The sequence below is a fragment of the Chionomys nivalis genome, chromosome 2 (assembly GCF_950005125.1).
Source record: "Chionomys nivalis chromosome 2, mChiNiv1.1, whole genome shotgun sequence".
Classification (NCBI taxonomy): domain Eukaryota; kingdom Metazoa; phylum Chordata; class Mammalia; order Rodentia; family Cricetidae; genus Chionomys; species Chionomys nivalis.
This window is the reverse complement of record NC_080087.1, coordinates 22,254,112-22,273,050: the sequence shown is the minus strand read 5'-3', so window position 1 is coordinate 22,273,050 and position 18,939 is coordinate 22,254,112. Positions and strand designations below refer to the sequence as shown.

The window sequence follows — 18,939 nt, the reverse complement described above, 5'->3', positions numbered from 1 at the left end:
TGAAGTGAAAATGAAGTGGGACAATGATAATTAGGCTTAAAGTTACAGATCAAAACCACAACTTTTCACTGTGGTAACCATTATCTCTGTGCCTCCCGCCCCCCATGCCCCGCCACACACACATCTGTAGCAGTGTAGAGGTGTTTTATGAAGACACCTCCAAAGAAAAGTTTTCTATGCAGTGGGAGACAGATTAATTTTTGAAGACAAGACTATGACAGGAATGGAAAGATGCAGTAAATGTGGAAGAATGATTTCCATCTGTAATGACAGAGACGTATTGCTTTCTTCTCACTCCCCTAACACACAGACACACATGCAAATACACTCAAACATGCTCACACAGACACACACTTACTCATACACTCATACACTGCACTGACATACAGACACACTCTTACACACATTACACATACTCTTACACACACAGATATAGGCAGACACATATATATGCATGTGCACATGGATGCGTGCACATGCACACACACACAAACATAGACGGGGAGCTATAGACCTTTCTAAGTATTTTAGCCATAGTAATACTGGATCCTCCACCACAGTATTGCTTACTGATATGGAGGAATCTGCTCGTTAGGTATCTCTTTGTTTTGTTCAATAGGCATTTCAAACAAAAATCTTCAAATATTAATTGTAGCAATTTTAGCCCTCTCTCTCATTTCAGGAAAAACATGTTACTTCACCATTGTCATCTTAGAAATTGACAATTGCAACTTCTCTTGTTCAGAGCAGAAACCTTTGAGACAGTCCTGCCTGTCAGTCTTCACCAGTGATCCATTATCAAAGCCCATGTAGTCTACTTTGAGAATCTATTGGAAGCTCAGTTGCTGCCCATCATGGTTTCTGGTCAGGGTCTTTCTACAGATCCCTCATTGATCTAGTTAGCTACTTCAGCCTTTGTCATTCTTTGATGTGGTCTGTCCTTAGCAGGCAGAGGGCTCTGTCATTCAGGATAAATTGTTTTCTTCTGTGGTAACAAACAATCTCACCATTTCAGTGACTAATGCAGGATCTGGTAAACTTGTTTTCTACAAAAGGGGGTGAATTTTTTTCCTCTGTGGGATCTTTGACTGTTTATCGATTTGTTCATCATATATACTGCTTCTAGTTACCTCTTCTTACCAATATTAACACATAATCAATGTTAATACTTAACTAAATGGGAATACACCAAATAAACAATACTTTATTAAAACAAAGCAAAATAAAACAGGCAATAGTCAGATTTGCTCCAGAGGCTTGAGCTCACCAAGCCCTGGCGTTTCTTGTCCTAGGCACATGTCTAATGCAGTGCAGTGGGTTCTGCTAATGTTTACTAAGATACTGAATGAGGCTGGAAGAGATCATTTGTGGAAACTCTGCTGTGACCACATTGAACTGAGCATGGCAGTTGGGTCATGCTGCGTCTGTCCAGAAATAGCAATTATTTCCATTCAAATTTTATTGGTTAAAGAAATCACAAGTTTACTAAGAACTTCAAAGATGGAGTCAACTTTGGTTGATTGACCAACATAAAGAACTTTAAAATAATTACCTGGTTGCTGTTACTTTGTTATAGTAAATCTATCAATCTAATATGGAGGGCCATGTTACCTTGAGCCGAAAAAAGAAAGGGGAAATATTTATTGATTGCACTAATGGTATGATCATGCCTGGTTTTGATTTTTTAAGTTATTTTCCTATTTTTGTTACTTCCTTATTATTTAAAATGAAAGCTTAATATATTTATAATAAAATATGAATGCATTTTAAGCCTATCTCTCCTAGAGAACAGACTATAGATAAAAACGGCCTTGGTTCTCGTTTGTTCTTATACTTTCAAAAGGGAAGAAAAGGAATTGTGTTTCATAAATGAATGAGAATCAATTAATGACTGTTAAATCGCACAGATTCAATAGAACATAATACATTATCAGAAATAGGGAGTTTCAAGGTTATGGACTTAACTTCTGTGCTTAGAAGCCAAGCTATTGCAACAGATAAGGATGTGTAGAGAAGAAATATTAACTGGGACCCTGGGTTCAGAGCCCAGTCATTCAAGTGTGGGGTATAAATAAACACCCTCATTTTGACTGAAGCCATTTTAAGAGAAACACAAGAATAATACATTTCTTATCAAGCAGGACAGAATAGCTCTCTCAAAACCCCTCAGAAGTTTACTGGGATGTGTTCAACTGACTTGGTGAACATCCTTAAGATGTTTGTATCTTGCTCACTCACTCTTTCCAATGTGCACATACTGCTATCTTATGCCAGTGCACTTTGTTCTAGGAATCCAATTTTATGGAAGTTACAGTAAGTTTATTCCATCAAATGCATTGTGAAGTTTGATTCTGGCATCCAGCTATTCCAGCTTCTTAGTAAAATCATACCCGTTGCAGAACAGTGGGGAAAACCCTCAAAGAATTTAGCATGAAGAGAAAGCTGACATTTATAGAAAGTTTTCTTTATTCCAGTATTGATCCATTAATCCTTATTATTCCACTGTATTGGGTTTGAAGCAGTCAACAACAGTGAGGCCTTCTCCACATTCAGAGAGGAAGGAGAAGATGAGGAAGCAGCAAGAAGTCCCGAGGACAGCTAGCGAGACTGAGCATGAATTACTAATGTGACATCCAGTGAGCCGAAAGAGGTCAGCTGACCGCAGAAGAGACGATTAAGTAGGAACAGAATCAAGAACTGATCTTGAATGTAGCTACACACTGGTGGCCGGTGTCCTAGATAGTACTGTTATCTACCATGTTGAGAATGAAAGAAAGATAAGAGGTTAGCTGTTCTTACTCAGAAGGCCTGCAGCACAGTCCTGGTGTGTCTTGTCAGAGTTAGAGCACAGGTGAGGCCTAGTAATCTCCCGAGCACAACTGCTGTGTGGGGGACAGCTGGATTCTGAACTCATCTAAGGCAAAGTTCCACTACAGAATGTCTACCAATGTCTCTGCCCTTTGTATCACATATTCCTAAACGTTCAAGGACAAACCTCGCTCCCGTCTTCAGTGAGTTTCCCCATTAATGTGTTAGCATAAGGACAGGATAAAGAAAACGTATTATTTTCCTGCTGCTTATGCATCATTATCAGTGAGACTGATTGGCTTGGGTTTGTTTTGGAATAGGATTCAGTAGATGAAGCCCGGCAGAGGATCCTTGACATCCGGGAAGAATACAGAAACAAGTTACTGGAGGCTGAGCGCTTAAGGCTGGAGGCTTTGGCAGCCCAGGAGGCTGCAATGAAGGTGGAGTCAGAGAAGAAGTCTCCAGTTTCTGACTCACAGAAGAAGAAGAAGCCGGGAAAGAAAAAGTGACCGAGAGGTCCTGTGGCACTCTCTTCTGTAGTGGACGGAGTGTTGAAGGCGCTACCACTTTGCCTCTTGCTGAAACACTGAACAACTGAAACTGGAGAAAATGTTTTCCACTCAGTTTCTTCATTTAAATGTTCACTAGTATCTCAGATGTTCTAATTTCACTAAAATTGCTTTAAAAAAGGTTTCGATTGTAAATAAAATTGTGTTACATTTTGAATATCTTGTATTAAATTTATGTGCGTATAGTGTGTGTGTGTGTGTAAGTGTGCACACCCATTGATATACATTTAGGGGTCAGAAACTCTTTTGGAGGGTCTGTCTCTTCTTCCACCTTGTTTGAGCATGGTATCTGGTTTCTGCTGCTGTACTACAAGCTCGCTAGTCCACAGGCTTCTAGGTGAGATAATTCTGTTCTCACTCCCCGTCTCACCATATGAACACCAGGATTGCCATGTGCTAACAAACATGGCATACATATATTTCAGGAATTCCTACTCAATCCATTGACTCCTGTAGCCACTGGTTTGGATCCACTGAAACATCTTCCCAGCCCTGAATTTTAAATATTTTTATTTTTAATTATTTTATATGTGTTTGTGTGTATGTCTGCATAAGTGACCTGCCTTCAGAGGCCAGAAGATTGCATCAGATTGCCTGGTGCTATATGCCACCCCTTATGGGTTCTGAGAGGTGATCTCAGGTGGTCTACAAACACAGCAAGTGCTCTTAAAGGCTAAACCATCTCTCCAGGCCCCTCAATTTTAATTGGTAGCAAAACAAGATCCTAAATGGGTTAAGAGGGTTATCTTTGAAAAAAATCAATGAAAATAAGTATTCATTGTTTATTTCAAAAGTATTAGAAGATTAATAATGACTCTTCATAATTGTACCATTTTTAATGCTGAAATTTAGTACAGTGTTATTAAACAAAATGTTTCTAGTGCAACTGACAAGGTGTCAAGAATCATACTGAGCATGATGACCTGGCAGAAGTCACAAACACAACCCTCTGTGATCTGCTATGGGACAATAATCTGTACCCTGTTCCTTGTATTTTAAATCAATGCTGATCGGCCAGTAGCCAGGCAGGAAGTATAGGAGGGGTGACCAGGCAGGAAGTAGAGGTGGGACAAAGAGAATTCTGGGAAGAGGAAAGTTCAGTTTGCAGTTGTCACCCAGACAAAGAACAAACAAGATGTGACTGTTGTGACTGCCTCGCCAGAAAAGGTCATGTGGCTAACATAGACAAAAGTTATAGGCTAATATAGGTTATAAGAGTTAATAAGAAGCCTGTTATACTAGGCCAATCGGCATTTATCTAAAATACAAGTGACAAGGTACAGACCCTTGTCCCACAGCACTCTCAGTCAGTAGAGCATGAGACTCTTAATCTTAATGGAGCTCCAGATCCATCTGGTGAGAGTGGACCACTGAGGTGAGGAGAGCCATTGCAATAGCTAGTGTCTGCATGGAAACATTATACTCTGTGTCTATACACTGACTGATTAGCAAACCTGTTTCTTTTCTTCCTTTATATTTATTATTTACTTATTTTTACTTTTTTTGAGATAGGGTGTCGTAGGAGCCCACTCGTTCATTCCCGGCTGCTCAGACCTGAAATAATCACTCAGAAACTGTATTAATTAAATCACTGCTTGACTCTTGTTACTTACTGGCTAGCTCTTACATCTAAAATTAATGCATTTCTATTTTTTTTATTTTAGTATGAGGCTTGTGGCTTACCGGCAAGTTTCAGCGGTTGCTTGTATCTTTCCTCTCTGGGAATTCCATGGCATTTCCCTGATTCTACCTTCTTTTGTAACAGGAGGAGTGGGTTGCTTGTCATCCTGGCCGCTTGGCTATCTTACACCTGAAATAATCACATAGAAACTGTATTCATTTAAACACTGCATGGCCCCTTAGCTCTAACTTGTTATTGGCTAATTTTTACATCTTAATTTAATCCATGTCTATTAATCTGTATATTGCCATGTAACTGTGGCTTACTGGCAAGATTTTAACCAGTGTCCATCTCGGGCAGGAGATCCATGGTGGCTCTCACTCTGCCCTTCTTTCCAGCATTCAGTTCTGTCTATTCTGCCTACCTAAGTATTGTCCTATTAACTAGGCTGAGGCAGTTCTTTATTTATTATCCAATGAAAGCAACCCACAAACAAAAAGAACTCCTATACCATTCTTTCTCCCAACATTCAGTTTAGTTTTCCCTGCCTAGTTCTACTCTGCCCTATCACAGGCCAAGGAAGATTCTTTATTCATTAACCAATAAAAGCAACACATAGACAGAAGGACTTCCCATACCAACAGGATCTATGTAGCATTGGCTGACCTGGAACTCACAGAGATATATCTTTTTGCATGTACCCCATACCTTGCTCTTTTCTCAAAACTGTTAAATGAGGGGAAAACATGGAAAGGAAAATAAAGATTTTGATAAGGGAAAAAATGACACCCATTCAACACAAACTTTGTGTACTGTACTATTCTTGTGAATCGGACCAAATAAAAACCTGTAAGATACTAACTGGGGAACTGGCATGAAATTTCCAGTTCCTGAGATTTCTGTTCCTTTCCATACAAGGGGTTAAGTATTACCTGTGACACTAGAACCCTTTTCATAACTAGATAACCAGATGTTTTAAGTTTTTGTTAAAAATGAACAGCCAGGCCATGGTGGCACATACCTTTCATCATATCACTGGGGGTGGTGGGAAAGGCAGGCAGATCTCTGTGAGTTTGAGGCTAGTCTGGTCTATAGACTGACTTGCAGAACAGCCAGAGATACACCAAGAATCCCTGTCTCAAAAATCAAACCAACTAACCAAACAAACAAACAAACAAAAACAAACAAGCAAAAACCTACTTGAAGGATCCCAACTACAGCTCACATATGTGCCCCTTCCTGAAGCTATCAGACTACTGAAACACTAGTGCCCACAAGGAATTGGAATTTCCAAGAGAATCTCTGCAGGGAAGGAAAAAGATTGAAGCCTGATTTCAGTCACAGCAGGATTTTGTCTCCCAGGAAGAGATTCCACACAGTTCTGACAACTGCCATGTAAGACTGACTGAAGAGCAACAAGGAGAGATTGGACCAAGCCTTGACTGCACAAGTCAGAACCCAAACCACAGACTTAGGAAATCTACTGGGCCTCTTTATTTGTTCTTTTCTTAAATGTTACCATATTGAATGAATTTCCTTTCACTGGTTTTAATTATTCTTTGTTCTTTTTTTTTTAATTAGCACATTGAGGAAGGGTGACTGTCTTAGTTAGGGTTTCTATTATTGGGAAAAGACACGTGACTATGACAACTCTTATAAAGAAAAACATTTAATTGTGGTAACTCTTAGTTTAGAGGTATATCCATTATCATCATGGCAGGAAGCAAGGCAGCCTGCTGGCAGACATGGTGCTAGAGAAGGATCTGAGAGTTCTTACATGGTGACTTGCAGGCAACAGGAAGTGCAATGTCTCACTGGGCAGTATCCTGAGAATATATGAGACCTTAAAGCTCATCCCCACAGTGACACATTCTTTCAACAAGATCACACCTACTCCACAAGGTCACACCCCCTAATAGTGCCACTTCCTATAGGGACTATTTTGATGATGTAAGTCATAAACAATCCCACACCAGTTTGGAATTATGATTAATAGGGTGGTATTTATTTAAAGGGGAAAAAACTTACAGATCACCGTCCCAGACAACAGCCTTCTGCGCAATTGGGAAGAAGTCTAGTTGCCGGAACCAGAGCAGGAAGTAAAGAGAGCGAGGAGGGAAGTATCCGCTTTTTTAAAGGGAAAGAGATCACGCTCCAATGGACTGATATCTCAGAGGCTATTGGCTGGAGGAGCGGAAGGACCTCCAGCAACACTATTTTCTTTTAAACTGCCATGGTGACTGTAAGGTAAAAGGGCCGATGGAAGAAACCCACCTTGGTTTTGAATCCAGAGCCTATAAAAGAAACACTTTGACCCTGAACCCAGAGTCAGTGAATAAAACACTTTGGCCTTGAAACCAGAACCAAAGAAATACACCTTGACACTGTAACCAAAAGTCAAAGAAACACACTTTGGTCCTTGAACCAGAGTCAGTAAAAGAAAGGCACTTTGGCCCAGAAACCAGAGCCAAATCTGCCCCTGACCAACTGAGCACAAAAGCAACAAATCCCTAAACAGGAGAACTAACTAACCAATTCTTGAGCAAGAAATCTAACCAATCTGAGCTTGTCCAAGCTCAAGGAGATCAAAACCTGACCAATTCCTTCCCTGAAAATCTCCCTGGAAAATCTCTGCCCCTATGAAACCCGATATAAGCCCCTCTGCCTGTTCAGTTGGTAAATGTCCTCCTCCACCCTGGCAGAGACAGCCATTCTCTTGGGCTCCTCATCCCTAAATAAATGTATTTACAGAGTTTTGGGGAAAGATCTTTTGCTGGCAAGGAGCAGCAGCTCTTCTAGGAAGCTTCTTTAGGGGAAGAGAACAAAAGAAACAACTGACTCCTCTGCTGGGAACCTCCATAAAGGGGAGCCGTGGAGCAGAGCTCAGCTGTGATGGCTCTCCCTTGGAGAGGAGCAGGATTGTCACATCCTGTCGGAATCCCCTGCCAGATCCCAGTTTCAGGTATAGCCTGGCTTCCTGAAAAGTCAGGATACCATCCTCCTCACAGTGGTAGGTATCTGCGATACCTTCCCTTCACAGCTATAGGTATATATGTTGACTTCCCAACAAGTTGGGGTACCTTTCCCTTCAGAGCTGTAACGCAGTGGCAGAACTTGTTAGAACCATCTGAGAGTAAGTTTGTATCCTAAAGCTGCAGTTGCATGATTTGCAGTCTAATACTTGTTCTTCCTCATGGAATACACCTACAAACCCTGGAAAAGACATAAGACCAAATTCCTTGTTTTCTGACCACCAAAGCAAAAGACAGCCATCAAACACTAAAAGTCAGCATCTACTCCTACATGGCCTAGAAGCCTCCTCTCAATATTGGGTGAACTGATATCACAAGTAAAGGGGATCTGTGGAGTGTCTCTCACCACGGCTAAGTAGCCAGAGGAAAACTTTTTTCTTTGCACATTCAGGCATTTCCTTTTTCTGGTGAGAGATACCCAGCAGGTCAATAGAAGGAGCAGGAGGAACTCAGCTATAGCTGAGTTGAGGAAGCTTTCTTGACCCCCTTGGCCCATGATTCTTCCCCCACCCAGACATACTAGACAGACAGGAAGAAAACTCAGATTCAACAAGAGGTCCCATTCCAAAGGAGTGTTTGTACCTGCAGCCCAAGTCTTCTCTGTCAAAAGAAGCAGACAAGTCAGGAGGCAGTAAGAGGGGACTCAGCACCCCTCAGCTCTCCTGAGGAATACCCATCAGCTGACCTGAGGATGTCTCTTTTCAAGTACTGTGGCAGCACCAGCCAGGAGCAACAGCAAAACCAGATGAACCAGGTGAATGTAGCTATCCCTATGAAGCTGTGCAGATTAAAATGCCATTACAACCATGATCCACAAGAAAGGGCAAAAACAGCCATGCTAAAATTTAGAAGTGAGGCAGATTTCCAAAATAAAACATGCCCCAGATTTACATAGTAAAGGGGAAATAAGTAAACATAATTGGCTCATACCAATGACCTGTAAATGCCCCAGTCTGTGGGATTCTGAGATTCTCAACTTTCTTAGTCCTGGGTTGTTCACTCTATGGCAAGGAAGAAAATACTCTTTATAGAGAAAATAAATGACCTTGAGGGGCTTGAAGCCCGCTTTGTTCTCCCTGGAGGGTTATAAAGGAGCCAAGTATATAAATAGATTAGCAACCTGGGACTCCAATTGGCTTAAGCAATAAACATAGCCCTTTCCTGACAATGTGGATGCCTGATTTAAGCTATGGAATTGCATTTCTTCCTTTGGCCACCCCATTGATAACATCCTAGTTGTAATTAAACATCTTGAATGCAATAGTGATAGGCTGATCAAGTTTGATCTGGTTTTACTGCATGCACATAAAGCAAGCAGTGTTCTCTGAGTGAATTTTCAAGGGGAATCTCCTATTTACTATCTTATGCCTATGGAGGTGCATCTGATTAAAATCAAATGCATCATAGGAAAGGGACTATGCAGTAAAGAAACATAACTCAAGCTTGCTGTTTAAACTCAAGGGACAACCTACGTCCTCCCTGTAGCTCCTCCTCCTGTTCCTGAACCCCACAAACAGTAATGGGGAACCCTTGAGTGTGCTAATTCCATGGCCTGGTACTTTCTTGCAGGGTACCAATATGTACTGTCATGTTGCTTTTGAAAAAAAACTTTCCTTTAAAACTCTTCAAGCCCATGGTGCCACATGCCTTTAATCCCAACACTCAGCAGATGGATCTCTGTGAGTTCGAAACCAACTTGGTCTACAGACTGAGCTCCAGGACAGCCGAGGCTACAGAGAGAAAACCTTGTCTTGAAAACAAAATAAAATAAAACAACCACAACAAAAACCTCTTCAGTCTTTGGGTACTTCAGTTCTTCAAACAGGATGCTGAGATTTGGAAGCACCTGGTTAGGGCAGCCATCTCCTGGAAGAGGTATGATGTGTTTGCTTCCATCCTAGGTACAAATGGAAATATAGCAACCATCAAGTCGGTGTAAGTATCAGCTGCTTCCCCGAACAGAAAGCAGGATCCTACATGACCAAGAGCTCAGCATTGGTGATGGACAGGTCAAACAACAGGACTGATAAGGAAATGTCTAGAGTACTGGATCTTTATGTAAGTCTCCAAAGACATAACTGATTGAGGTATGAATTCTCAGACCAGCCATGTTCCAAACACCAAGGGCCTGAAATGCATCTACATTTATTTAAAATCAGCATAGTAATCATCACTTTCATAAAGAAAGCAAAATGATTTCATAAGTGTTCCTTTCCAAGTGGCTTTTCTGATCTGTTTTGTTTTAATTTGGCTGGAATTTCATGGTAACACAAGTGGAAGAAAAATTGCTCATGAGACATATTGATGTTTGGCCGACTGTGATGTGACTTAAAGGCTCAGGTGCAAAGCTGGGTAATTCATCATCTAGAGCCATCCTGGCCAATGAGGATGTAAAACCAAGAAAGGCAAAGAGAAGTTTGCTGTTGAGGGTAAAGTCACTTCAGCCCCAGCTTTATTAAAGTTTACTGTGTAAATTTGAAAATGTGTGTGTGTGTGTGTGTGTGTGTGTGTGTGTGTGTGCTGATGTTGTAGGGTGTGCTCATGCCATGGAGCTTCTGTAGCGATCAGAGGACAACTTTGTCAGTTGGATCTTTTTCCACCATTACTGGTGTTCTCAGATGAATGGAGACATCCAGGCTTGCATAGCCCGTGCCTTAACACCCTGAGGCCTCTCACTGGCCCACTGAGGCCTCTTGTTGACCCATTGAGGGCTCTTGTTGACCTACTGAGCTCTCTCGTCAAGCTAGAGCCCTCTCATCAGCCCACTGTAGCTTTGTTTTTTCATGAACTAGACAGTGAACAGAAGCTATGATTTTGTACATCATCAGAGTCGCAGCTTTCTTTCAGTTCTTTCATGGTCTTCCCTCTACACTTCTCCCTCCCATTCACCCTCCTTTCCATAGTTGCTAGGAGACATGCACTTACTTACACTTCAAGGGAAGATCTCTTGCTTTATGTAGCTTTGTACTTCTTTCCCTGGGGAATTTTTTTTTTTTAAAAAAAAGATTTACTTATTTTTCTTTCATGCATATGTGTGTTTTCCTGCAAGTATGTAAGTGTACTCCATGCCTGCCTAGTTCTCAACAAGGCCAGAAGAGGACATCACATCCCTCAAGACTGGAGTTATAAATGGTTGTGAGCTGCTATGCCAGTACTGGGAACTGAAAACAAAGAGAAATATGAGAAAGTGATAAGGATTAATAGATGACCAGGATTTACACCATCCATAAAGAAAACACCTTCATATTAAAATGAAAAGGCCAATTTTACCTTGTGGCTCCAATTTAGAGACCCATCTCAGGTAGCTGCACAAATGTGGAAAGAGAACCTGAGCTAGACAGAAAATGTGGCCAGCCAAGACCAGCCCAGATCTTTCATGAAATAAAACAAAGTTAGCAGCTTGCTCTTGGCACTGGGGAGCTGTAGGCTGCAAGCCAGCTAGCTGCCTGCTGCTGTGCCTCTCTTCTGCCACCATGGATTCCTATGGCTCTGGAACCTTCACAGACTACACGCTCTTCCTAAGTTGCATTTGATCACGGTGCTTTGTCCCAGCTATCGAGGAATAACTAATCAATTCACCTTCATTTAACCCTTTTAGACAGGTCTCTCTAAAGTGCTCAGGCTGTCCTTGAACTTCTGATCTTCACATTTCAGCTTCCTGAATAGTCGGACTGGGAAACCAGATCTAGCTCTTTTCTTTTGTAATACTATCAACTTGGAATCATTTGGGGAGTTGTGATTTACTTTTAAGAAAATATTTAAGAATAAGGTTATAGCACAGGAACTTAAGAGCACAGCAAACATTAAACACTCAGGTAAAATGTTCTGAAGCGGTAATACAGTTACACAAAGGACCAAAGAGCCATATCCAGTAATGCTTATTTCCCATCTGGGCTGTGTTCCTGCATTAGGCAAACCGCCTCCTGGGTTCAGACAAGCGTTTCCACATTTCCATCTGTCCCACAGCTAATTCCAGTGTACACAGTGCAGCATGGAATCAACTTTTAAATATGCACTCTCATTTAAAATATTAACATTGGGATATCATTTTAAGACCAAATGAACTCATTTTTAAATGAAAGCATTGTTACTTTAAAACAATCATACAAAATTAGCACAGATTTTCAAAATCATTATAATAAAAAGTTAGTAAGTAAACTATCACCGTGAAAGGTAAATCCACTATTTTGGTAAATTACAGAGTAGATATAGCATGCAGTAGACAAGCTACCAACTATTTAACTAGTCCCCTACAAAATTTTTAAATTTTAGGTTTTTATTGTTTTTACATAATATTTTTATAGATTACTTGGGGATTTTACATAATGTACCCTGATCACACATTCTACTTTTCCCATGTCTGTCCCCTTACCCTTCTGACCTCCTCCACAAAAAGGTTTGAAGATTATCTATCTAATTGAAATATATCTAGAAAACCTAACTAACATGACTACAAGCTTGACTATTATAGATAACTATCTATTTGCCTATATTTCTTAATTATACATTATAATTTTAAATGAGCTACATAAACACAATACGTTAATCAAGAGCAGAAGTATGCATATAATAAAATTGACCTTAAATTTGTATCAATAAACCAAGATCTACACCAATGCAAAGTATTCATCTCTATAGCATATCCCCCTTTAAATATAAATAAATGTTTATAAATAATTATTTAGAAAATTTGGGCATTGTTGTCTAGACTACTTCCTGCTGATTGGGGGCGCTGTTAATCAGGCCTGTCATTGGGTATCCTGTGTGGTAGGTCCATCTCAACCAGCAGTCCTGAAGCCATCATGGATATTGGACCATCTGGGCCTTTGTTTCAGGGGGTCTTATTTGATTAAACCACATTAGTTTAATAGAATATAGAAATATAGAATATAGAAAGTCTTTAAAGAGACAGAGTACAGGCAGTTATAGAAAAAGTAATAGATTTAAAACAAGCCATGTAAAGATGGAATATACACAGAGAGTCTAGATTATGTATATTATTATGTTTTCTTTGCCTTTTTTGACTGTGAAGGAGCTAAGTACAGAGAGATATTTCATTGTATGGGCTGCTAAATTAAACCTGCATATATATTTTAGAGGTATCTTGATTCCAAAATTTGGGTCTAAGGATTTGTTGCTTTGAAAAAGAGGTTCTGCATTTGTTTCCACAGAAGACGAGAAGTTGTAGATTGCTTCCCGAGTAATGTGGTTTGAGGGACCAAGACTCCCAGAAAGGTCACCTTGAACACCCCTCAAAAAATTACTTTGCCCAATAAACAGCAAGAAGAAGTTTGGAGAACTATGCTGATATTCCCAAATATTGTTTATAAATGATGGTTTACATTTAAAGGGGGGATATGCTATAGAGATTTGCATTGGTGTGGATCTTTCCCTATTGATACAAATTGAAAGTCAATTTTGTTGTATAATTATTTTGGGGCTAAGCAGACAGAAACTAACTAGCGGCCTCCTTACAACAGCTTGCCATCACGTTCTGGTGGCAGTCAAGAACAGTCACCATAGTGTGTGTTGTTTTGGGGGTCTATGGATTCCTGACCAACAAAGCAAGGGAAGGCATCCACATCGGACACTGAATTTTTCTATGTTAGCATTCATTTCATACCATTGTATAAATGTTGAAACGAGTGCTCTTCCCTTTACAGTTCTCTGCATGTGTGCAAATATTCCTTTATGTGGATTGCTAAATGTCTGTCCTCATTTTCTTCCCATGGCTGCTATAAACATTATTATGGAATATAATTAGGTTAGGAAGGATTCATTTCAGCTCACATTTTACAGTCCATCATGAAGAGAATTTGGGGCAGGAACTCAAGGTGAGAACCTGGAAACAGGAACTGAAGCAGAGGCCATGGGAAGAAGTGTGCTTCTTATGACCTGCTAAGAATTCTTTGTTATATAATCCAGCACCATCTACCCAGGGATGACATTGCCCACAGTGGCATGGTCCCTCCCATACCAATTATTAAACAGTAAAATGCCCAAGTGTTTCACTATTTCTCTGAGTTGGCTTGTTAAATGGAGTTATATGAAGTACTGCTTTTCTGTGTCCAACTGATTTCACTTAAGTGTGTGGAATGGCCATTCGTGCTGTCTCAAATGGTAGATTTCCTTCCTGTTTTACACTGAGTAGCACTTGATTTCAGATAGACCACATTTCCATCCATCCATCTTCTCACAAGATGTAATCCCATCTTCAGGGTCTAATCAATTTCTCAAGTCAAACTGGGGATTGAAATATCAACATGGACATTCACAGGTAGGTAGGCAAGGGCACAATATTCAGCCTACATAAGGCGTGGATAGAGGAGGGCAGTACTGGGAATCCAGGCTCTCAACTGCAGGGCATATTTGACCAACAGATGACAGGCAGGAGACCTTTGCCACTTTGAGGCACCTGCAAGTCAAGCAACTTCCAAGACTACAGCAAACTCCACGAGAGAACACTGGGCATTCAGGGAGGCCAGAGTGTACCAGCACTAGATGTCAACTGTACTGACCAATTACTCTTTGCTCTGTCTCCATGTTTAACTCTCCTTAGGCACCATGCCAGGGGTTAAAAGAGCAGCAGCTGGCAAATGAAGAAAGATGCAGAGCCAGAAGGCAGCGAGAAGGCCATGCTTCCTGCCTCCTCCTGGCTCACAGGCTCGGTTTAGGTCCAAGCCTGGGAACGAAGTTGCAAAAGACATGAACAATTCCCGAGTTTTCATCTTAATGGTGGGGAGGTGTTGTGTTATTATCAGACTGCCTATGCTTCTAATACCAAATTAATGAATATTTCTTTAGTATCTAAGACCTCACTAAAAACCTCCCATATTGCCTGTATTAGTCAGCATTCTCTAGAGAAAGAGAATGGAGAAAATGAATACATATTTAAAAGGGGGCTGTTAGATTGGCTTATAGACTACAGTCTAGGTAGTCCAATAATGACTGCCCTTACAGTGGAGAGGTCGAGAGCTGGTAGCGTCTGGGTTCAGTATACTCAGTTCAGAACACTCAATGAATCAGTGGTCTTGATTGGGCACTGGAGGACTGGAAGGTTCCTGGGGAGCCGCTGGTCTCCATTGCACATTGTAAGATGAAAGAAGCTAAGTTCTGTTGTCAGTAAAGGACAGTGCAGCAGCAACAGCAGCAGCAGCAGCAGCAGCAGCAGCAGCAGCAGCAGCAGCAGCAGCAGCAGCATGGTAGATGATTAGCCAGCAAGAAGTGAAGCAAGACCAAAGTTTTCTACCTCCCTATTAAGGCATGGTTCCCTTGACGCTTTGGACTTTACTTTTTCTTTAATGCACCCCTCCCTACCATGCAGCTGCTTGTCCACTACATGGCTGATCACAACCCCTGCTTTAACTCACAGGAAATAGAGTTTCTAGTCTCCATCTTCCTCTCCTGGGCAGCTGCTAACCTTTATTGCTGCCCTGGTGGCAGGGGGACTGAGGTTCTTTTAAATTCTTAAAATTATCCTCAAGCTTTCTTTTGAGTCCATTCTTAAATTCTTTTACTAGTGAGACTATAGTCTCTAGTTTATGCGTCAACTCCAGAGAGAGTTCCCCACATTTTCCATAGCAAAATGGAAGACGGACTCATGCCAGGAACGCATCCAAAAGAAATTGCTCACAAGAGATTATGCAGAGATACAGGAAGCCAAAGGTAGGCGGGGCCCAGGTTTGCTATCTTACCCACAACCCTCTGTAAAGAATCAATTAACGGGGCACATGTGAATAGTCAGGAAGATGGCGGAAGAATAGGGGTGGGATTTGAACGCAATGTATTACGTGCATGTATGACATTCTCAAATGAAAGGAAAGAAAGGAAGAAAGGAAGGGAGGGAGGGAGGGAAGAAAGAAGGAGGAAGGGAGGGAGGGAAGGAAGGAGGAAAGAAAGAGAAGGGGCAAACATGAACTAGGGTCTGACCCTACTGGTTCCTTCTAAAGGGGGTACCCAGCTCTTAAAGTCTTACCACATCTCAGCCACCCTACTGGAGACTCGCTCTGCATATGTAACCCTTCCAGGAGCATATCTACATCCCACCACGGAATCTTTAGGATCTGAAAGAGAGTCAGCGCAAGTTTGAATACCGCGGAACGTTTCATGGCAAAGTGGTGGTGACAGCTAACTTCAAGGGAGGCTTCTGTGATTTTTACTGCAGGAATCTGCTGATGGGAAGGAATTAAAGGCCAGGAAGAAGTTTCGAATACTCTTTCAGTTTGGGGGGTCTTTTGCTTCCGTGATGTGATTAGAACTGAAGGTGACAAAAAACCCAACCCAGGCCTGTAGTCCCCACCCTGCAGGTGTAGGGAGAGTCCGAGTTCCTATTTGTGGAAACTCAAGAATTATCCCCTCTTCCAAAGAATTCATACATAGGTGGACGCTTGAGGATGTTATTTTGCTGCACTTAAAAGTTCCTCTTTTACGCAGAAAATTCTCTTCTCACACAGTGCAAGATGGGAAATAGTGTCCCAGAAATGGAAAAAGCCTGGATTGCCAGACCAGTCGCCATTTCCCGGATCTTCCAGTAGGGGGCACCAGGGACCCACGCACAGGCTGAGCCGCTTCCCCAGGGAGATTATGCAATGATGAGGATGCAGGCTCCAGGGACAGAGATGGCTGATGCAGAAGAACCAGCTGAGGCCCAAGAGGGTAGTCCCCAGAGGGTAGGACGGCTGTCGGGAATCTTCTTCCTTCCACGAAACCCTGGAAACTGCTTAGTTGTTTTTCTGGTTGATTTGTGGCTGTATGCAACTGTCAGCTGCCTGTGAACTGGGAGACACTAGCTCAGTGCTAGCGTCTGTTTTCTAAGGAGACCTCTCCGAATTCTTTTTTTTCTAAGACTAAATAATAACAGCTATTAAAGACACCATCTCCTGCACTGCTCTTCTATGCCTTCAGGGTGTTAGAGGCTGGGCAAGTGCTATGTAGCTTTTCCTACACGATGTATTTTTTATTTCTTCCTCCCAGCTGCTTCAAGTGGTCCTGCCTAGCCTCTTGTATCAGCCTCCCCACTGAGTTAAACACAGCTTGTTAGACAGACAGGGAGGGAAGAAGAGAAGCACAGGACACCAGCCTCTTCAAATATCCCCCTGTATATTCCACTTATCTACTCTGGAGAGAGACGCATGCGCCTGTGTTCAGAGCGTCAGGAGGAGTCTGAACATGGAGATTTATTCAATTCATCTTCCTCTCGCTGCTAATTCTGCTTAGGATTTTGTGTTGCTCTGCTTTTAATTTCCTTAAAATCTATCAGTGATCTGGTGGATAAAGGATTCTGGTAAAGCAGGAGATGAAGACATTATGGCATTCTCTCTGAGTAGGGAAATGGGCTGCTAGCCGGTGCCTTTTATTACACCATAAAGAAAAGCCATAAATTACTTTGAAAAGAAATTAAAATATCAAAACCAGGCTTGCTTCATAGATGACTGCAGGGAATTTGGTCTGGAGTAGAAAGAGAAATCTACTTATGATCCCTTAGCTTAAAAGTCATGACATACATGATGGTATTTTTATAACATTGCACACATGGTGCCCTAAAGTGTTATATTATTAATAGTGGCTAAAATACATTGTTTCCCTCCCGAAAAAATTAGCCATATTTCAGATATTTTCATATTAGTCCTCATCATGTATAATGTAAATGCAGCAAGATATACCCAGTTAATCCAGTAAGGAAGGACAAGCAGCTGGTCTTCTTATTTTTAGTATTTGCTCCTGAAGATATTCACTACATTACTACATTTTGAACACTCTGGTAGTCCTGCCTCCCGCTGCAGGGGGTTGGGGTAGGAGACACTAGAAGAGAAATCGAGGAGCGATGGATATTTTAAGACACTCAGCGTATGTCTGCAATGCTTTATTAAAAGCACGGTGCCAGTTTGTATTCTAATCAATTGTGGGCCAGCACTTTGTAGGTTGCCAGGGAAGTCTCTCATTTCTCTGACTAGCATTCTTAGCCATGGCTTTTTTTCTTACATTTCTCAGATATTCTGTAGGGATCTAAGGAATGGGAACCTACAAAAGCAAGCAAGCAAGCAAGTAAACAAACGAAAAAACAAAAAACCCTGCAAATAGAAGACAGGGAACATGGGGGACCTGGAGGCTGCCTGTGGCATTGGAGGTACTTAAGATTTAGTGAGATCATGTCTCTTGCGTACAGTGATGCTTTTATGGGCACCGGAACCTGCAGGGGACTGACTGCTCTTTTCCCCCCTGAAATTTAAATACTAGAATCTTTAAGGGGATGGCCTTAGGCAGCTTTTGGGATGGGATTGGTGGAATAGGGGTGAGAGGCCCATCAAATGGTTTGACAGCCTTGTCACAAGACACTGGTAATTTCCCTTGCCCTCCACCATGTGACCGCACCTTGAAAAGTCACCGTCTGTGACCCAGAAAGTGGCTGCAGTAGAGTTAGCAAACTGGTCAGTGGCTTGATTTTGAACCTTGTGGTCTCTGTGAGAAGTACATCCCTGCTTTATGGTGGCATTTTATGATAGCAGCTCAAATGAGTCTGCAGCCATTGAAGTTGGGGAGGAGATGGCCCCATGGACTCAAGCTAGAATGATTTTTGAAGTTGATCACTCACCAGTGATGCTTATAAGACTTTCCCAAAATCTAAGTAAAAGGATGCTGAGGATCTTTGGCCTGAGGCAGGATTACAGCTTGGAGGAGGAGATGGAGTTTGACAAGTATATCACCCTATGACTCAAGCCCAAAAGTGTGCTTCACGTATGGGTGGATTCGTGTCACTTGTGTGTGTAACCGCATATCTTTGCAGATGCCATTGCCATTTCCCTTATTTTAGTGCATATAGAAGCCACAGGAAGCTGTGCGAGGAAGAGGCCCTTACGAAGTAGCTATGCATTGGGGAGGCAACTCCATTTGCTCAAGGACCAATTTGCTG

At 41.6% G+C, this 18,939-nt stretch overlaps 1 protein-coding gene across 1 annotated transcript in view; it reads left to right on the top strand.

Annotated features, from left to right (window-relative positions):
- The window catches only part of Adgb (androglobin), a 115,138-nt gene extending 111,691 nt beyond the window's left edge, over positions 1-3,447 (top strand). The window contains exon 35 of the mRNA XM_057761945.1: positions 3,129-3,447. Within this exon, the coding sequence (XP_057617928.1) occupies positions 3,129-3,317 (189 nt within the window). The 3' untranslated portion in view covers positions 3,318-3,447. The remainder of the gene's footprint in view (positions 1-3,128) is intronic.
- The last annotated feature ends 15,492 nt before the right edge of the window (positions 3,448-18,939 follow it).